A 20,591-nucleotide genomic window follows, 5' to 3' on the forward strand; every position below is an offset into this window, starting at 1 on the left:
GACCATTTAGTGTTGCCAATCAACCTATCCCCAGGTGCATGTCTTTGGAAGTGGGAGGAAGCCGGAGTACCCGGAGGGAACCCACGCAGTCACGGGGAGAACATGCAAACTCCACACAGAAAGATCCCGAGCCTGGATTTGAACCCAGGACTGCAGGAACTTCGTATTGTGAGGCAGACGCACTAACCCCTCTGCCACCGTGAATATTCTGGCAAATCTAGAAAATCTTTACAATCAAATTAAAATTTATTTCAAAGTCTTTTGAATTTCTTTTAAAATGTTTGTTCTGGAAAATCTAGAAGAAATAATGATTTGTCTTTGTTAGAAATATAGCTTGGTCCAATTTGTTATATATTCTACCAAAGTGCGGATTGGATTTTAAACTATTTAAAACATGTCATCAAAATTCTAAAAATTAATCTTAATCAGGAAAAATTACTAATGATGTTCCATAAATTCTTTTTTGTAATTTTTTCAAAAAGATTCAAATTAGCTAGTTTTTCTCTTCTTTTTTCGGTTGAATTTTGAATTTTAAAGGGTACAAATTGAAGATAAACTATGTTTCAAAATGTAATTTTCATTTTTTTTCGTGTTTTCTCCTCTTTTAAACCGTTCAATTAAGTGGTTTTTTTTATCATTTATTCTCTACAAAAAACCTTCCGTAAAAAAAAAAATGTACGACGGAATGACAGACAGAAATACCCATTTTTAAAATATATATATAGATTTATATTAGAGGTAAATTAAGCAAATTGGCAATTTCTGGCGATGTATTTAAGTGTGTATCAAACTGGTAGCCCTTCGCATTAATCAGTACCCAAGAAGTAGCTCTTGGTTTCAAATAGGTTGGTGACCCCTTATCTATATTGATATATAATGTATATATTGTGTTTTTTATGTAGATTTAATAATTAAAAAAATATATATATTTTTTTTTATTTCTTGTCTATCCTTTACATAAGGCTAGACAGGCCGTATCCGTTTCAAACACCACATACAAAAAACGTTTCGTCAGAATTCTAGTATTACTTAGTGCAGTGCTTTAATAAGTGAAACGAGTGTAGTACGTTCGATACAAAACGTTAGCACCAAAAATAACATTTATTGGTGTACATTTAAAAAAAAAAGAAACGGAACCTAAGTTGTCCGTAGCAAAGTTGCTGGCAGGACTGGGGTTTATATCGCCGACGGACCGGAAGTATTGCCAGGTTACCTTACACAACGCGCGGCTCTCTGTAAGTTTACAACTTATTTACTTCTGGCAGCTTTCCTCCGTGTAAAATATAACTTTTCAGTCTGACGTTATAATTTAATACAAAAACGTCAATATGTGTCGTGTGTGTTTTAACCAATGGCGGGAAAGTGCCTCATTGTCACTGCTGCTGTTCGACTTTGAACACACGTGTTCTCTTTTAGGTGCTTAAAAACATAATTTTGTGTTGTTTGGATCCTAAATAAGACAATCTGGAGAATATTCAGCAACGTTATTAACTTTATAATGTATAACGTATATGTTCCTTTTGACTGTACATGTATTGTAAATGTATATTGTATTTATATTATTCACATAATGCTGTATAATAGACCGTATTTATATTATTCACATGTGAATAATGCTGTATAATAGACTGTATTTATATTATTCACATGTGAATAATGCTGTATAATAGACTGTATTTATATTATTCACATGTGAATAATGCTGTATAATAGACTGTATTTATATTATTCACATGTGAATAATGCTGTATGATAGACTGTATTTATATTATTCACATGTGAATAATGCTGTATAATAGACTGTATTTATATTATTCACATGTGAATAATGCTGTATAATAGACTGTATTTATATTATTCACATGTGAATAATGCTGTATGATAGACTGTATTTATATTATTCACATGTGAATAATGCTGTATAATAGACTGTATTCATATTATCCACACATGTGAATAATGCTGTATAATAGACGTGGCGGCATGGCGTAGTGGGTAGAGCGGCTGTGCTAGAAACCTGAGGGTTGCAGGTTCGCTTCCCACCTATTGACATCCAAATCGCTGCCGTTGTGTCCTTGGGCAGGACACTTCACCCTTTGCCCCCGGTGCCGCTCACACCGGTGAATAAATGATGAATGAATGATTGGTGGTGGCGCAAACTGGCAGCCAGGCTTCCGTCAGTCTACCCCAGGGCAGCTGTGGCTACAAATGTAGCTCACCACCACCAGGTGTGAATGAATGATGGGTTCCCACTTCTCTGTGAACGCTTTGAGTATCTAACAATAGAAAAGCGCGATATAAATCTAATCCATTATTATTATTATTACTATTATTGTTATTCACATGTGAATAATACTGTATAATAGACTGTATTTATATTATTCACATTTGAATAAGGCTGTATAATAGACTGTATTTATATTATTCACATTTGAATAACGCTGCATAATAGACTGTATTTATGTTATTCACATGTGAATAATGCTGTATAATAGACTGTATTTATATTATTTGCATGTGAATAATGCTGTATAGTAGACTGTATTTATATCCTTCATATGGGAATAATGTATACTAGACTGTATTTACATTATTCACACGTATTTGTATTATTCACATGTAAATAATGCTGTATAAAAGACTGTATTTATATTATTCACATGTGAATAATGCTTTATAATAGACTATTTATATTATTCACACGTGAATAATGATGTATAATAGACTATTTATATTCACATGTGAATAAAATGTATAATAGATTGCATTTATATTATTCACGTGTATTTATATTATTCACACGTGAATAATGATGTATAATAGACTATTTATATTCACATGTGAATAAAATGTATAATAGATTGCATTTATATTATTCACATGTATTTATATTATTCACATTTGAACATTGCTTTATAATAGACTGTATTTATATTATTCACATGTGAATAATGCTGTATAATAAACTGTATTTATATTATTCAAATGTGAATAATGATGTATAATAGACTGTATTTATGTTATTCACATGTGAATAAGGCTTTATAATAGACTGTATTTATATTATTCACATGTGAATAATGCTGTATAATAGACTGTATTTATATTATTCACATTTATTTATATTATTCACATGTGAATAATGCTTTATAATAGACTATTTATATTATTCACATGTGAATAATGATGTATAATAGACTGTATTTATATTATTCACATGTGAATAAGGCTTTATAATAGACTGTATTTATATTATTCACATGTGAATAATGCTGTATAATAGACTGTATTTATGTTATTCACATGTGAATAATGCTGTATAATTGACTATATTAATATTATTCACATGTATTTGTATTATTCACATGTGAATAATGCTGTATAATAGTCTGTATTTATAATATTCACATGTGATAAAATACCCAAGTGTTTATAGTTTATTGCAGTGTTTTTCAACCTTTTTTGAGCCAAGGCACATTTGTTTTATAAAAAAAATACAGAGGCACACCACCAGCAGAAAAGGTAAAAAAAATAAGCCCCACCAAGTTGTCATGCCTTATTTTGAGTTTGTTGTTTCCTGGGTGTCGTGCTTTAGTGCCTGTGTTGCGCTGTTATTTCGGTGACTTTTCCTGCTTTGTTGGTGTTTTCCTGTAGCAGCTTCACGCCTTCCTTTGAGTGCTATTGCCCGCACCTGCTTTGTTTCCACAATCAAGACTATTTCAGTTGTGCATACGCTATCCTACTTTGTGGGGACATTGTTGATTGTCATGTCATGTCCGGATGTACTTTGTGGACGCCGTTTCTGCTCCACACGCTGTAAGTTTTTGCAGTCGTCCAGCATTCTGTTTTTGTTTACTTGGTAGCCAGTTTACTTTTACTTTTGTTTTGCATAGCCATCCCTATGCTTCAGTGCCTTTTTCCTCACAGGACTTGCCTTTTGTTCATGTTTGGTTGAAGCGTTACATACCTTTTTACCTGCACGCTGTCTCACATTGTGCTCTGCATATTGGGATCACAACAAACCATCCTCAAAGTGTTCCGACTTCTACCTGCTACCACTTATTGACTAGGTGGTAACCAAGCTCTACACAGCACAGACACTAGGGATGAATTAAGTACTTTTTATTCTATTCTAAACTTTAATGGTTGATGTGTAAGAGGGATGTGTGCTATGACTATTAGTTGTTTTTTTCCTTGGCCTCAGTCTGGACCCCCTCTCCTGGGACCCAGAATTAGACAGATCTCCCCCCCAATTGTTTACCTGTTTCTCACCTTTTTATTGTAAGGGGCGCCGGAAGTAGGCAGACCCCTCAGCGATCGTAGTCTGTCTCCCTGTAATTCTGTCTCCCTGTAATTTTTGATCTGGTTCTGTCTCCTGTCTACCTGTAATGTGTGATACTGTTCTGTCTCCCTGTAATGTTTGATCTGGTTCTGTCTCCTGTCTCCCTGTAATGTTTGATCCTGTTCTGTCTCCCTGTAATGTTTGATCTGGTTCTGTCTCCTGTCTCCCTGTAATGTTTGATCCTGTTCTGTCTCCCTTTAATGTTTGATCCTGTTCTGTCTCCCTGTAATGTTTGATCCTGTTCTGTCTCCCTGTAATGTTTGATCCTGTTCTGTCTCCCTGTAATGTTTGATCCTGTTCTGTCTCCCCATAATGTTTGATCCTGTTCTGTCTCCCCGTAATGTTTGATCCTGTTCTGTCTCCCTGTAATGTTTGATCCTGTTCTGTCTCCCTGTAATGTTTGATCTGGTTCTGTCTCCTGTCTACCTGCAATGTTTGATCTGGTTCTGTCTCCTGTCTCCCTGTAATGTTAGATCCTGTTCTGTCTCCTGTCTCCCTGTAATGTTTGATCCTGTTCTGTCTCCCGTCTCCCTGTAATGGTTGATCGTGTTCTGTCTCCCTGTAATGGTTGATCCTGTTCTGTCTCCCTGTAATGTTTGATCCTGTTCTGTCTCCCGTAATGTTTGGTACTGTTCTGTCTCCCTGTAATGTTTGATCCTGTTCTGTCTCCCTGTAATGTTTGATCCTTTTCTGTCTCCCTGTATAGTTTGATCTGGTTCTGTCTCCTGTCTCCCTGTAATGTTTGATACTGTTCTGTCTCCCTGTAATGTTTGATCCTGTTCTGTCTCCCTGTAATGTTTGATCCTGTTCTGTCTCCCGTAATGTTTGATCCTGTTCTGTCTCCCTGTAATGTTTGATCCTGTTCTGTCTCCCTGTAATGTTTGATCCTGTTCTGTCTCCCGTAATGTTCGTCTGATCTTGAATGGTTTTGTGCTGAAAATTAGTTGAATTTCTCTTCAGGCATTGATAAAGTATTTCTGATTCTGATTCTGATTATGACGGTCTGACTTGGAAATCTTATATTGCACATGTACGGAAAAATGATGTCTAAGAATATTTTTATATTAAATAAGGTCAAAAATGTGTTAGATTATAGGGCAATGCGTATATTGTATTGTGCACTTATATTGCCATGTATCAGCTACTGTGTGGAAGTGAGGGGGAACACATATAAGAGTAACATAAAAGCTGTAAGGATTATTCATAAAGAAGATTATCTCGAACACACTAACATATTATTTATTAATTCTGCTTTATTGAAACTACAGGAGCTAGTAAAGTTACAGACATGATGTGTTATGTTTATGGCTAAAGGTAAAACAGCTGCTGCCCACTGCTCCCCTCACCTCCCAGGGGGTGATCAAGGGTGATGGGTCAATGCAGAGAATAATTTCGCCACATCTGGTTTGTGTGTGACAATCATTGGTACTTTAATTTTTTTAACATTAATTACCAGCAAATTTGCCAAAAAATTGTGTCATCACTTCTGAGTAGGGGTGTAATGGTAGACAAAAATTTCGGTTCGGTACGTATCTCTGTTTAGAAGTCACGGTTCGGTTCATTTTCGGTACAGTAAGAAAACAACAAAATATAATTATTTATTTACCAAATTTGCAAAATCTTCCACCAAAAATATTTTTGTTCCTGGAATATTTGATTTGAAGTAATGGGAACCTTTGATAGGTCAATAATTCATAATGACATTGATTTTGATTCAATATTATGTTTTGAGAAAAGTTTGAAAGAAAAAAAAACAGCTTTGTTTTATTAGTCAACATTGCATCTTTTTCTAAATTACATTTAAATTTTAAGCTTTTTTATTTCCCTTTTGATATGATATTGATATTTTTCTGTTTATTTTAATAGTATTAAATCTTAAATCTTATCTTACTGATAGGATGCAGTGCGTCTCCCATAACAATGTGACCTCGGACTACGCTAAGGTAACATGTGGAGTTCCCCAGGGTTCGGTGCTTGGCCCTGCACTCTTCAGCATCTACATGCTGCCGCTAGGTGACATCATATGCAAATACGGTGTTAGCTTTCACTGTTATGCTGATGACACCCAACTCTACATGCCCCTAAAGCTGACCAACACGCCGGATTGTAGTCAGCTGGAGGCGTGTCTTAATGAAATTAAACAATGGGTGTCCGCTAACTTTTTGCAACTCAACGCCAAAAAAACGGAAATGCTGATTATCGGTCCTGCTAGACTCTGAACTCTATTTAATAATACAACTCTAACATTTGACAACCAATTAATTAAACAAGGCGACACGGTAAAAATTCTGGGTATTATCTTCGACCCAACTCTCTCCTTTGAGTCACACATTAAAAGCGTTACTAAAACGGCCTTCTTTCATCTCCATAATATCGCTAAAATTCGCTCCATTCTGTCCACTAAAGACGCTGAGATCATTATCCATGCGTTTGTTACGTCTCGCCTCGACTACTGTAACGTATTATTTTCGGGTCTCCCCATGTCTAGCTTTAAAAGATTACAGTTGGTACAAAATGCAGCTGCTAGACTTTTGACAAGAACAAGAAAGTTTGATCACATTACGCCTGTACTGTATATACCTTTATATACATATATACATACATATATACCTATACTGGCTCACCTGCACTGGCTTCCTGTGCACTTAAGATGTGACTTTAAGGTTTTATTACTTACGTATAAAATACTACACGGTCTAGCTTCATCCTATCTTGCCGATTGTATTGTACCATATGTCCCGGCAAGAAATCTGCGTTCGAAGGACTCGGGCTTATTAGTGATTCCCAAAGCCCAAAAAAAGTCTGCGGGCTATAGAGCATTTTCTTTTCGGGCTCCAGTACTCTGGAATGCCCTCCCGGTAACAATTCGAGATGCTACCTCAGTAGAAGCATTTAAGTCTCATTTTAAAACTCATTTGTATACTCTAGCCTTTAAATAGACTCCCTTTTTAGACCAGTTGATCTGCTGTTTCTTTTCTTTTTTCTCCTATGTCCCACTCTCCCTTGTGGAGTGGGTCCGGTCCGATCCGGTGGCCATGTACTGCTTGCCTGTGTATCGGCTGGGGACATCTCTGCGCTGCTGATCCGCCTCCGCTTGGGATGTTTTCCTGCTGGCTCCGCTGTGAACGGGACTCTCGCTGCTGTGTCGGATCCGCTTTGGACTGGACTCTCGCGACTGTGTGGATCCATTATGGATTGAACTTTCACAGTATCATGTTAGACCCGCTCGACATCCATTGCTTTCCTCCTCTCCAAGGTTCTCATAGTCATCATTGTCACCGACGTCCCACTGGGTGTGAGTTTTCCTTGCCCTTATGTGGGCCTACCGAGGATGTCGTAGTGGTTTGTGTTGTGGTTTGTGCAGCCCTTTGAGACACTAGTGATTTAGGGCTATATAAGTAAACATTGATTGATTGATAGTATTTTTAGAATGTGCCGTGGGCCTTTAAAACATTAGCTGTCGGGCGCAAATGGCCTCCGGGGCACACTTTTGACACCCTGCTTTAGATAATAAAAAATTTAATCTGATTAATCAATGGATAAAAAGCAGAGCCTGGAGACGCATGCGCGTTTATCATAACTCTCTCGCTCTCTCTGTCTCTGCCCCTCCCTCACGAATGTTGCTGCGCGCACAATGTTTTTTTTTTTAACCCTGAATGTATATTGTTAATACACACAACCCTAACTTAAAATGCCAGACATTTAAATGCCTTAAATGTCCAACATTTTGAGTATTGTTTACGCTACTTAATATGTCCGTACGGAAACTCATTCAGTACGCCTCCGCACCGAATCGAAACCCCGTACCGAAACGGTTCAATACAAATACACGTACCGTTACACCCCTACCTCCAACCCATTCCTTAGTTTTAGCGCACATACATGTCACAGGGATCTCACAACCAGGGAGGATTTACTGTACCATACAAAGGGCTTCCAAGCCGTTACTCTTTCAGGGAAGACCAAAAACCCAGGGTGAGCCCCACCCTGGTATTAGCTCACTCGTCAGTGAAGCGACCCATCACGGTAGTTGAGTTGACCACTATTTACAACTATTGAGTAGAGGCGGGTGAGGTAAAAATGCACTCAATACTACAATACAACAACTATGTCTCTGGGATCCAAAACAGTGTTTGACTTATAGACTTAAGGACAAACTCCTAATGCAGATTTTACAAAAAGGCTCTGCTTACTTTGATTTACCGTATTTCCTTGAATTGCCGCAGGGCAGATAGTATGCGCCTGCCTTGAATTACTGCCGGGTCAAACTCACTTCCCAAAATAATTAGCGCATGCTAAGTATTACCGCCTGGTCAAACTCGTGACGTCACGAGTGACACTTCCCCTGTCATCGTTTTTCCAAGATGGCGCTGCTGTAGTGGCTGCTGTTGGCAGGAGCTCTGTGCGCTTGTGTCATCCTTTTGTGTTTCCCTCTTGTTTTCATGTGTTATTATTATATTTTTTTGCCTTTTGGTCCGGAACCCTACCAGTCGACCGTGGGGGGTGTGTCAGTCGATCTCCAGCCAGGCTTTTAAAAAAAATAGACCTAAAAATTAGTGATCATCAATCTTCACCAAGACGTCACTTAAATGACATTCACGGTACCGGAGGGTCTTGTGAGATGACGCTGGCTGCTGCAAGATCATTATTATGAAAATATGACCGAGAGGAAGGCGAGAAACACTTTTTATTTCAACAGACTCTCGCGCCGTACCTTCCGTCAAAACTCTAAAGGCCGACTGCACATTTCCTATCTTCGCAATAAAAGCCCTGCTTCATGCTGCCTGCGCTAACTAATTACAGAGTCTCGGAAAACTGGCGTGCACAAGCGATCCCTCAGAAAGCTGGCGTGCACATCACTTGTGCACGCCAGCTTTCCGAGACTCTAATTTTGTTAGCGCAGGCAGCATGAAGCAGGGCTTTTATTGTGAAGATAGGAAATGTGCAGTCGGCCTTTAGAGTTTTGACGGAAAGCACGGCGCGAAAGTCTGTTGAAATAAAAAGTGTTTCTCGCCTTCCTCTGTCATTTTTTCATGATAATGAACTGGCAGCAGCCAGCGTCATCTCACAAGACCCTCGGGTGCCGTGAATGTCAATCAAGCAAGCTACGGAATTTGCCGCCAATGTTTTTCTTGTAAAGTGTATGGAAGCTGGATGAATTAGATGCCAAAAACCAACCACTTTCATGTGGTATTGTACAGAAAAGACAACTTTTTTTCTCCTCCATTTGAAAATGTGGGCGTTATCATCATTTCTGTCTGATTCCAATTAATGCAAGTCAATCAGGTAATACACCAACTTATATTCTTGTCTTTGTGAAAGAAAGACATCTATATGTGTTACACATGCTAGTATTATCATTAAACACATTTAACTTGTTTACAAAAATGTCTCTTTCATAAATAAATAAATATAAATGATATATATAAATGAGGTAGATCCCCTCGAGTTGGTCAATTGAAAAGTAGCTCGCTTGCAGAAAAAGTGTGGGCGCCCCTGCCTTTGGGACTGTGTGACAAGGGGTGGCACTTTCGTGACCTCTGTGGTGCTTTTTTTGTGGACTTCTGGGTCTGCCTGCCGGGAGCCTTTTGGCCATGGAGACCAGCTGCTGGGTGTCTGCCACACCGGAGTCAGTTTGGAGGGACTGGAGGAGATGCGGATGAGGGGACAGGGCTGCAGAGCTAGCACTGAGCGCTGGGACGGAAGGGCTTCGCGGTGTCTTGGCTGGGTGAGCAGGTGTCGGACACCTCAGTCTCCTTGGACGTATCCTCGCTCATCCATGCGGACTGGGCTGTCTTGGTTGCTTTGTTGGGTCTGCTCCTGTCTCTGGCCATGCTCCCTCCACCCCAGCGGACGATGGCGTGGAACACTGCAGAGGCCACCACAGTGGATATGTTTCTTTTACTTTTTATTCATAGCTGTATGTAGAAGTGTCTGGTTTTATCTTCTGCTTTAATGTCTTTACTGTCCTCTGTGTTCTTTGATGTTTGATGTTTCCCTCTTACACACATGTAAGAGGGATGTGTTCTATGGCTGTGAGTTGTTGTTGTTTTTTTTCCCTTGGCCTCAGTCTGCACCCCCTCTCCAGGGCCAAGACTAAAACCGATTTTTTTAATTCTATTTTAATCTTTACCTGTATCTCATCTTTTTTGTAAGGGGCGCTGGAAGCCGGCAGATCCGTCAGCGATCCTGTTCTGTCTCCCTGTAATGTTTGTTTGATCTTGAATGGGATTGTGCTGAAAATTATAATTTTCCTGACAGAATAAATAAAGTACTATCTAATCTAATTTTCAAAATGGAGGAGGCTGATTTCAAAACCGGTAATTTGAAATCGCATAAAGGGAAGAAGATTAAGAGCTATTCAGTAGGATTTAAGGTCCAAGCTTACATCACACTCAAATGTTTACTGCATACTGTTCTGTCTCCCTGAAAAAACGTAAGTGCCGGAATGAGAAGAGGTTTCAAAATTATTCGCGCATGCTTACTTTTACCGTATGCCTTTGGTAAGTGCAGGAGGGAGAAGAGGTTTTAAATTCATTAGCGCCCCGGCGGCAATTCAAGGAAATACGGTATGTTTGGACGACTTAAAAAGGGGTAGAAAAGAACTATACAAGTACAACATGTTGAATGGGGCTGGAAATAAAAGGTTTTCTTCATCCTGCTCATTCTTAAGCATAGGTGTGTAAATTTGTGTTTTGTTGCTAAAGTTTAATTGTCTATTGATCAAAAATGCACATCAAAAAATGAAATGATTATAATGTCCGTGTGTGCAGATATTCCAAGTGGAAACCCAAACTAAGGCTTCCCTCCAAGCTGTCTGCAAAATATTGAGAACATGTTGAGAAGGGCTTCAGCACAGGTGGGATTGATCAAGAATAAAGACGTAGTGTTGATGTTCAAATAATGCATGTGGTCATGACTCTTGCAGGTCTTCAGGCAGCTGGTGAGGAACACCACCACAGAGTCCAGCCTCATCCTGGAGAGATGTAAACAGACATTCATTTACTGTCATGTATGGACACATTTTAGACAGAAAAGTGTCTTTCTTGCAGCATTAAACCGCGTGCAGCTGCTGGGCCGTGTGGGTCAGGACCCTGTGATGAGACAAGTGGAGGGTCGCAACCCCGTCACCATCTTCTCCATGGCAACCAACGAAATGTGGCGCACGGGAGATGCCGAGACCAGTGCATCAGGTAGTCCCCACGTCGTCACCGACACAAAAAACATTCACGCACAATACAAAAGTCAGTGGATAATTGCTATTTATTGAAGGCCTACTGAAAGCCACTACTAGCGACCACGCAGTCTGATAGTTTATATATCAATGATGAAATATTAACATTGCAACACATGCCAATACGGCCGCTTTAGTTTACTAAATTGCAATTTTAAATTTCGCGCCGAAGTATCCTGCTGTAACCTCGCGGAATGATGACGTGTGCGCGTGATGTCACGCATTGTAGAGGACATTTTGTTTCGGCACCGTTCCCAGCTATAGGTCGTCTATTTTCATCTTATAATTCCACACTATTCCGGACATCTGTGTTGCTGAATCTTTTGCAGTTTGTTCAATGAACAATGGAGACATCAAAGAAGAAAGCTGTAGGTGGGAAGCGGTGTATTGCGGCCGGTTTTAGCAACACAAACACAGCCAGTGTTTCATTGTTTACATTCCCGAAAGATGACAGTCAAACTTTATTATGGAACAGAACCGTCAAGCGAACACGGTTGAATTGGACCACACACACAAAGTACAGTGAAGTGAAGTGAATTATATTTATATAGCGCTTTTCTCTAGAGACTCAAAGCGCTTTACATAGTGAAACCCAATATCTAAGTTACATTTAAACCAGTGTGGGTGGCACTGGGAGCAGGCGGGTAAAGTGTCTTGCCCAAGGACACAACAGCAGTGACTAGGATTGCGGAAGCGGGAATCGAATCTGCAACCCTCAAGTTGTTGGCACGGCCACTCTACCAACCGAGCTATGCCGCCCACAGTGTATTATGCAGCGATCATTTTGAAAAACCGTGTTTCGAAGAGGGTCCCTTGCGAAGGGCAGAGATGGGCATCGCCAACACCCGTCGACTGGTGCTGAAGAAAGGTGCGGGGCCGACCTTCAGGTTGTACAGGTACGACCATATAATCTCACTAAAACACTAGTAACACAATAAGCAGATAAGGGATTTTACAGAATTATCCTAGTAAATTTGTCTAATAATATCTGAATCGCTCCCACTGTATAGTCTTTTTTTTTTCTAGTCCTTCACTCTCACTTTCCTCATCCACAAATCTTTTATCCTCGCTCAAATTATTGGGGAAATCGTCGCTTTCTCGGTCCGAATCGCTTTCGCTGCTGGTGGCCATGATTGTAAACAATGTGAGGAGCTCCGTAACCTGTGACGTCACGTGCCTATACGGTACAGGCAAGACTTTTTTATCAGCACCAAAAGTTGCGAACTTTATCGTGGATGTTCCTCTACTAAATCCTTTCAGCAAAAATATGGCAATATGGCGAAATGATCAAGTATGACACATAGAATGGACCTGCTATGCCCGTTTAAGTAAGAACATATCATTTCAGTAGGCCTTTAAATACATGTCCATCCATCCATCCAATTTCTACCACTTATCCCTTTCGGGGTGCTGGAGCCTATCTCAGCTACTATGTACTAAAAAAACCTTACAAATTCTGACGTACATTACATGGGACATGTAAGTGTCTAAAAGACAGCCAAAAGAGGTTGGTAGGTAGAATAAATGTAAAGGTAACATATAGTGTAGAAATGCACCCAATAGCAGGACCGGTAGTCCTGATGTTCACATTTTTATTTCAGGGTTTTCATGACAGCACTTCAAGCTGTTAGAAATGTGGGGGCTCACATCCCTGCAGCTGGACAGCACAGGTAGCATAATCAGCGCAATGTTAGATTAAGAAAAATAAATTTCATGAACACACACAAAAGTACAGAAATTGGTACATTTCAGCTGGGTTTTCCAACCACTGTGCTGCGGACGAGTGTGCCGTGGGAGATGATCTTATTCACCTATTTGGGTTAAAAATATTTGCAAACCAGTAATTATAGTCTGCAAATGATGTTTATGTTGTTGAGTGTCGGTGTTGTCTAGAGCAGTGGTCCCCAACCTTTTTGTATCCGCTTAATAATTTGTCCTGGGGGGGAGGGTCTTTTTTTTTTTTTTTGTCATAAAAAGGGACGTTTTTGTAATGAAAAAGGGAGGTTTTTGTGGTTGTTGCACTAATTGTAAGTGTATGTTGTGTTTTTTATGTTGATTTAATAAAAAAAAAAAAATATATACATATATATATTTTTTTTTTTTTTTTTAAATAAAAATGAATAAAAAATTCTTCTGTGGCCCGGTGGTTGGGGACCACTGAATTACGCCAAATAGCGAAAGTGAAACCGCTTCTGTCAGGACATGATCTGGAGAAATGAATTTTTTTTTTTAAATGAACTTTTTTTTTTGTTGTTGTTTTTTTGTTTTTTCTTTGTCAAGTAAAAAGAGACGTTTTTGTCATGAAAAAGGGAGGTTTTTGTGGTTGGTGCACTAATTGTAAGTGTATATTGTGTTTTTTATGTTGATTTAATAAAAAAATTAAAATATATATATATATATATATATATATATTTTTTTTTTAATAAAAATGAATACAAAATTTTTCTGCCGCCCGGTACCAATCTGGTCTCGAGCAGTGGTTCTCAAATGGGGGTACCTGCACCCCTGGGGGTACTTGAAGGTATGCTAAGGGGTACGTGAGATTTTTTTAAAATATTCTAAAAATAGCAACAATTCAAAAATCCTTTACAAATATATCTATTAAAGAATACTTCAACAAAATAAGAATTTAAATTCATAAACTTTGAAAAGAAATGTAACAATGCAATATTCAGTGTTGACAGCTAGATTTTTTGTGGACATGTTCCATAAATATTGATGTTAAAGATTTCTTTTTTTGTGAAGAAATGTTTAGAATGAAGTTGATTAATCCAGATGGATCTCTAATACAATCCCCAAAGAGGGTACTTTAAGTTGATGATTACTTCTATGTGTAGAAATCTGCATTTATAATTGAATCACTTGTTTATTTTTCAACATGTTTTTAGTTATTTTTATATATTTTTTTCCAAATAGTTCAAGAAAGACCACTACAAATAACATATATTTGGCTCTGTTGTACAATTTAATAAATCAGAAACTGATGACATAGTGCTGTATTTTACTTCTTTATATCTTTGTTTCAACCAAAAATGCTTTGCACTGATTAGGGGGTACTTGAAATAAAAAGATATTCACAGGGGGTACATCACTGAAAAAAAGGGGAGAACCACTGGTCTAGAGCTCGGCAGAGTTACCGTGTAATACTCTTACATATCAGCCGGTAGCTAATTGCTTTGTAGGTGTCGGAAACAGCGTGCAGGTAAAAAGGTATCTAATGCGTAAACCAAAATTAAAAGCGAAAGGTTAGTGCCCCTAAGAAAAGGCATTGAAGCTTAGGGAACGCTATGCAGAACGAAACTAAAACTGAACTGGCTACAAAGTAAGCAAAAACAGAATGCTGGACGACAGCAAAGACTTACTGTGTAGCAAAGACGGCGTCCACAAGGTACATCCAAACATGTTTCAAGTTTATTGTTCTTCGGTCAATGGTCAACAAAGCAAAAAAAACAGTTGTACATTCATAGATTGAAAATAAAAAATGTTACAGACCGAAAGGGTTTAGGCTGAAGTTAAACACTTATTGCGCCTAACCCTATAAACAATTTCAAGTACAAAATAAACTTCCGAAAGTTATAAAAAGTCCTTTGCACAACTTATTAGAAATACACATTATAAACAACATTATGATATGACAATCAACAATTTCCCCACAAAGAAGGATAAAAACTACTCAAATATTCTTGATGGCTAAAATAAAAGTAGATGCGGGAAATATTGCTCAAAGGAAGACATGAAACTGCTACAAGAAAATACCAAAAAAAGAGAAAAAGCCACCAAAATAGGAGCGCAAGACAAGAAGTAAAACACTACACACAGGAAAACAGCTAAAAAGTCCAAATAAGTCAGGGTGTGATGTGACAGGCGGTGACAGTACACCTACTTTGAGACAAGAGCTATAGTGGTGCATACTTGCTTATGCTTTAAAGTCATATCCAACAATTGCGACGACAAGTTTTTACTGTCAACTGAGTTCCGTTTTTTAATGATTTCTGCTGGTGGTGTGCCTCTGCATTTTTTCGACGCAAAAAATGTGCCCTGGCTCAAAAAAGGTTGAAAAACACTGCCTTTAAGTACCGGGAATCTGTACGGTATTGGTTCATTTATGAAAGGTACCGATCCATGCTGTCCAACAGCGCCAGAAAAAGTTGCTCGATGTGTCGCTTGTCTTTTTTTTTGCAAATCAGAATTCTTAAAAGAGTGCGTTGTTCTCTGCCATATGACGTGCAGTAAAGCAGCGTTACAATGCCGGCTAGTATGTACGGGGCTGGCAAAGACACGCTACATTCACACACCGGTCAAATGTCTTTTCTTACAAGGGCAACACTTAGCACCAAATCTATTTGTGGCAGTCCAAATTCATCAAAGGCATCATGTCATACTGACTTAAATACATATATGTAAAGTGTTGCTTTTTTTTATTACTACTACTAATATGACTTAATTAAATTAATTTAAAAACGTGCTTGTCGACATGAATAATGACTTAACAATAATAATAAAAAAAGTGAAGTTTTTGTAGTTCAGGTTTTTCACCGCTGGATGTCGCTGTTACTCCAAATCATTACCTTAGTAACGTCCCTCCAGCTGTGGTGGTGTGAGAGCAGGGAACGTTTTTTTTTGTACTAAATGCAATTTTATTTTAAGTTTGACAGAAAAAAAATGCATATCTTTTAAAGTTGGATACTATAATCATGCAAAATATAATATTGTAAATTATTGCAAAAATATTTTTGTAAAGGTAAATACAAACCCCGTTTCCATATGAGTTGGTAAATTGTGTTAGATGTACATCTAAACGAAATACAATGATTTGCAAATCCTTTTCAACCCATATTCAATTAAATGCCCTACAAAGACAAGATATTTGATGTTCAAACTCATAAACTTAAATTAACATAGAATTTCATGGCTGCAACACGTGCCAAAGTAGTTGGGAAAGGGCATGTTCACCACTGTGTTACATCACCTTTTCTTTTAACAACACTCAAAAAACGTTTGGGAACTGAGGAAACTAATTGTTGAAGCTTTGAAAGTGGAATTCTTTCCCATTCTTGTTTTATGTAAAGCTTCAGTCGTTCAGCAGTTCAACTTTCGTATTTTACGCTTCATAATGCGCCACACATTTTCCATGGGAGACATGTCTGGACTGCAGACGGGCCAGGAAAGTACCCGCACTCTTTTTTTACGAAGCCACGCTGTTGTAACACGTGCTAAATGTGGTTTGGCATTGTCTTGCTGAAATAAGCAGGGGCGTCCATGAAAAAGACGGCGCTTGGATGGCACCATATGTTGTTCCAAAAGCTGTATGTACCTTTCAGCATTAATGGCGTCTTCACAGATGTGTAAGTTACCCATGCCTTGGGCACTAATGCACCCCCATACCATCACACATGCTGGCTTTTCAACTTTACGTCGATAAAAGTCTGGATGGTTCGCTTCCCCTTTGGTCCGGATGACACGATGTCGAATATTTCCAAAAACAATCTGAAATGTGGACTCCTCAGACCACAGAACACTTTTCCACTTTGCATCAGTCCATCTTAGATGATCTCGGGCCCAGAGAAGCTGGCGACGTTTCTGGATGTTGTTGATAAATGGCTTTCGCTTTGCATAGTAGAGCTTTAACTTGCACTTACAGATGTAGCGACCAACTGTATTAAGTGACAGTGGTTTTCTGAAGTGTTCCTGAGCCCATGTGGTGATATCCTTCAGAGATTGATGTCGGTTTTTGATACAGTGCCGTCTGAGGGATGGAAGGTCACGGTCATTTAATGTTGGTTTCCGGCCATGCCGTTTACGTGGAGTGATTTCTCCAGATTCTCTGAACTTTTTGATGATATCATGGAGCGTAGATGTTGTCATTCCTAAATTTCTTGCAATTGCACTTTGAGAAACGTTGTTCTTAAACTGTTTGACTATTTGTTCACGCAGTTGTGGACAAAGGGGTGTACCTCGCCCCATCCTTTCTTGTGAAAGACTGAGCATTTTTTTGGGAAGCTGTTTTTATACCCAATCATGGCACCCACCTGTTCCCAATTAGCCTGCACACCTGTGGGATGTTCCAAATAAGTGTTTGATGAGCATTCCTCAACTTTATCAGTATTTATTGCCACCTTTCCCAACTCCTATGTCACGTGTTGCTGGCATCAAATTCTAAAGTTAATGATTATTTGCGCAAATGAGTTTAAAAATCAAATATGTTGTCTTTGTAGCGTATTCAACTGAAAATGGGTTGAAAAGGATTTGCAAAACATTGTATTCTGTTTATATTTACATCTAACACAATTTCCCAACTCATATGGAAACGGGGTTTGTAGTTAAATATCTGCTTGTCACCTTCACTTATGATTTCAAAGTAAGTTATCCATTAGTGTGTACATAAAAAAAACAAAGTCAAATGCACTGGGGTTATTAAACATGTATATTAGGTTAAAGTACCCATGATTGTCACACACACACACACACACACACACACTAGGTGTGGTGACATTATTCTCTGCATTTGACCCATCAGCCTTGCTCACCCCCTGGGAGGTGAGGGGAGCAGTGAGCAGCAGCGGCGGCCACGCCCAGGAATAATTTTTGGTGATTTAACCCCCAATTCCAACCCTTAATGCTGAGTGCCAAGCAGGGAGGTATTTTTATAGTCTTTGGTATGACTCGGCCGGGGTTTGAACTCACGACCTACCTACTAGTCCACTGAGTAGGTCTTATACATTATACATGTATTGGTGCTGAGAGCAGGGAACTTGTGTCAAGTCATGTGTCACTTTGTCTTCTCTCTGGTGGTTAAATTTGCAGATTAATTTTGTTTGAATCTCCAGGTGACATCAGCCAAAAGACCACCTGGCATCGCGTGTCTGTGTTCAAACCTGGTTTGAGGGACGTGGCCTACCAATATGTCAAGAAAGGGTACGGAGCACCCCAGGATGTGGTAATTGGCCCCAACCATTAAACCCTGCCTCATGTCTTGCAGGGCCAGGATTTTAGTGGAAGGCAAGTTGGACTACGGCGAGTATGTGGACAAGAACCAAGTGAGACGTCAGGCCACGACCATCATTGCAGGTTGGCAGAATTATGTGTGGACGTACGCTTTGGCGCTGAACAAGCTAACAAACGTCCCTTTGTTCTTTGGTTTTTTTTTTTCAGACAACATAATATTCCTGAGCGACAATGTTCGCGAGAGAGTCTGAAGGCCTCGGACACACGTTTCTTTTTCTACTTTTGTGTTTGTACCAAAAAAGACTGAGGACCGGTACACCACTGGGACCGTTTTTGGAAAGACTTTGAAGCGTCACTCGAGCGCCGTTTTGACTGTAGCACCTCCACCTGGTGGGAAAAGTCACAGTCCGTTACTTCGTGTAGTACATGTCAATGTACAGTAATACAAATGTGTAGTACATGTACTACGAATCTATACTTATTTCCCTTTGCATCGTGGTTTGTGTATAAATGATCACAGTTACATTTTGTCGCCTTGACAACATAACATAGAAATGTGTCTGATGTCATTGTCCTTAAATATGGCATCAAACACATTAATTAAATAACTATTATAGTAGTTGGTTAGCCTGAAGTTTGAAAATGGTTAAAAATTGTTAACATTTTAATGATTATGTGCAACATTTCGGGCAGCACGGTGAAACAGGGGTTAGTGCATGTGCCTCACAATATGAAGGTACTGAGTAGTCCCGAGTTCAATCCCGGAGTTTGCATGTTCTCCCCGTGACTGCGTGGGTCCTCCCCGGCTTCCTCCCACCTCCAAGGACATGCACCTGGGGATAGGCCCCTCCCGCCTCCATAGACATGCACCTGGGGATAGGCCCCTCCCACTTTTAAAGACATGCACTTGGGGATAGGCCCCTCCCACTTCCAAAGACATGCACCTGGAAATAGGTTGATTGGCAACACTAAATGGGCCCAAGTGTGTGAATGTTGTCTGTCTATCTGTGTAGGCCCTGTGATGAGGTGGCGACTTGTCCAGGGTGTACTCCGCCTTCCGCCCGAATGCAGTTCTGATAGGCTCCAGCGACCCCAAAAAGGGAAAGCGGTTGAAAATGGATGGATGGATGTGCAGCATTTAGGCACTTTTCTGTTCTGTTAAGAAAATCCAAGTTGTTACTGAGCAATGTTGTCTCTGGTTTAATTTCTCAAAACGTGTTCTGCTTTATTTTACGTAAACGGTATTTCTGAACCATTTCATTGTTCTGACATTATCCCCAAGCGTTGACCAAATCCGCACATTTCCCCCACAATTATAACGTTAATCCGCGACAGAGCTGCTACTTAATATTTTCACCAGAGCAGTGTTTTTCAACCACTGTGCCGTGACATACAGTCTGCCGAGTTATAAATATTTTTTGCAAAGCAGTAATTATAGTCTGCAAATGATGTGTTGTTGTTGTTGAGTGTCGGTGCTGTCTAGAGCTGGGCAGAGTAACCGTGTAATACTCTTCCATATCAGTAGGTGGCAGCCAGTAGCTAATTGCTTTGTAGATGTTGGATACAGCGGGAGGCAAAGTGCAGGTAAAAAGGTATTTAATGCTTAAAAAGAAAAATAAACAAAAGGTGAGTGCCCCTAAGCAAAGGCATTGAAGCTTATGGAAGGCTATGCAGAAGGAAACTAAAACTGAACTGACTACAAAGTAAACAAAAACTGAATGCTGGACAACAGCAAAGACTTACTGTGGAGCAAAGACGGCTTTCACAATCTACATCCGAACATGACATGACGATCGACAATGTCCCCACGAAGAAGGATAAAACCAAAGTAGATGTGGGAAATATAGCTCAAAGGAAGACATAAAACTGCCACAGGAAAATACCAAAAAAAGATAGGAGCGCAAGACAAGAAGTAAAACACTATACACAGGAAAACAGCAAACAAGTCCAAATAAGTCTGGTGGTGACGGTACACCTACTTTGAGACAAGAGCTATAGTGATGCATGCTTGGTTATGCTTTAAAGCAGGGGTCTCAAACATACAGCCCGCCGCGAACCGGTTTCATCTGG

The 20,591-nt window shown here is 39.4% G+C and overlaps 1 protein-coding gene across 1 annotated transcript; it reads left to right on the forward strand.

Annotated features, from left to right (window-relative positions):
• Positions 1 to 1,121: 1,121 nt before the first annotated feature.
• On the forward strand, positions 1,122 to 19,002 carry ssbp1 (single-stranded DNA binding protein 1). Its single transcript, XM_061914176.1, has 7 exons — positions 1,122 to 1,235; positions 11,116 to 11,201; positions 11,271 to 11,328; positions 11,395 to 11,535; positions 18,404 to 18,491; positions 18,556 to 18,644; positions 18,729 to 19,002. The coding sequence occupies exons 2-7, from the start codon at positions 11,178 to 11,180 to the stop codon at positions 18,770 to 18,772; spliced, it is 444 nt and encodes a 147-aa protein (XP_061770160.1). The 5' UTR covers positions 1,122 to 1,235; positions 11,116 to 11,177; the 3' UTR covers positions 18,773 to 19,002.
• The last annotated feature ends 1,589 nt before the right edge of the window (positions 19,003 to 20,591 follow it).

Source organism: Nerophis ophidion, linkage group LG10 (assembly GCF_033978795.1).
Source record: "Nerophis ophidion isolate RoL-2023_Sa linkage group LG10, RoL_Noph_v1.0, whole genome shotgun sequence".
Classification (NCBI taxonomy): Eukaryota; Metazoa; Chordata; class Actinopteri; order Syngnathiformes; family Syngnathidae; genus Nerophis; species Nerophis ophidion.

What these genes read in the sequence shown, in the direction of transcription:
- ssbp1 (XM_061914176.1), top strand. Translation starts at nt 11,178, where the DNA reads ATGTTGAGAAGGGCTTCAGCACAG. An exon ending in TGAGAAGGGCTTCAGCACAG is followed by an intron (nt 11,202 to 11,270) that starts GTGGGATTGATC and finishes TGACTCTTGCAG; the next exon opens with GTCTTCAGGCAGCTGGTGAG. An exon ending in TGCCGAGACCAGTGCATCAG is followed by an intron (nt 11,536 to 18,403) that starts GTAGTCCCCACG and finishes TTGAATCTCCAG; the next exon opens with GTGACATCAGCCAAAAGACC.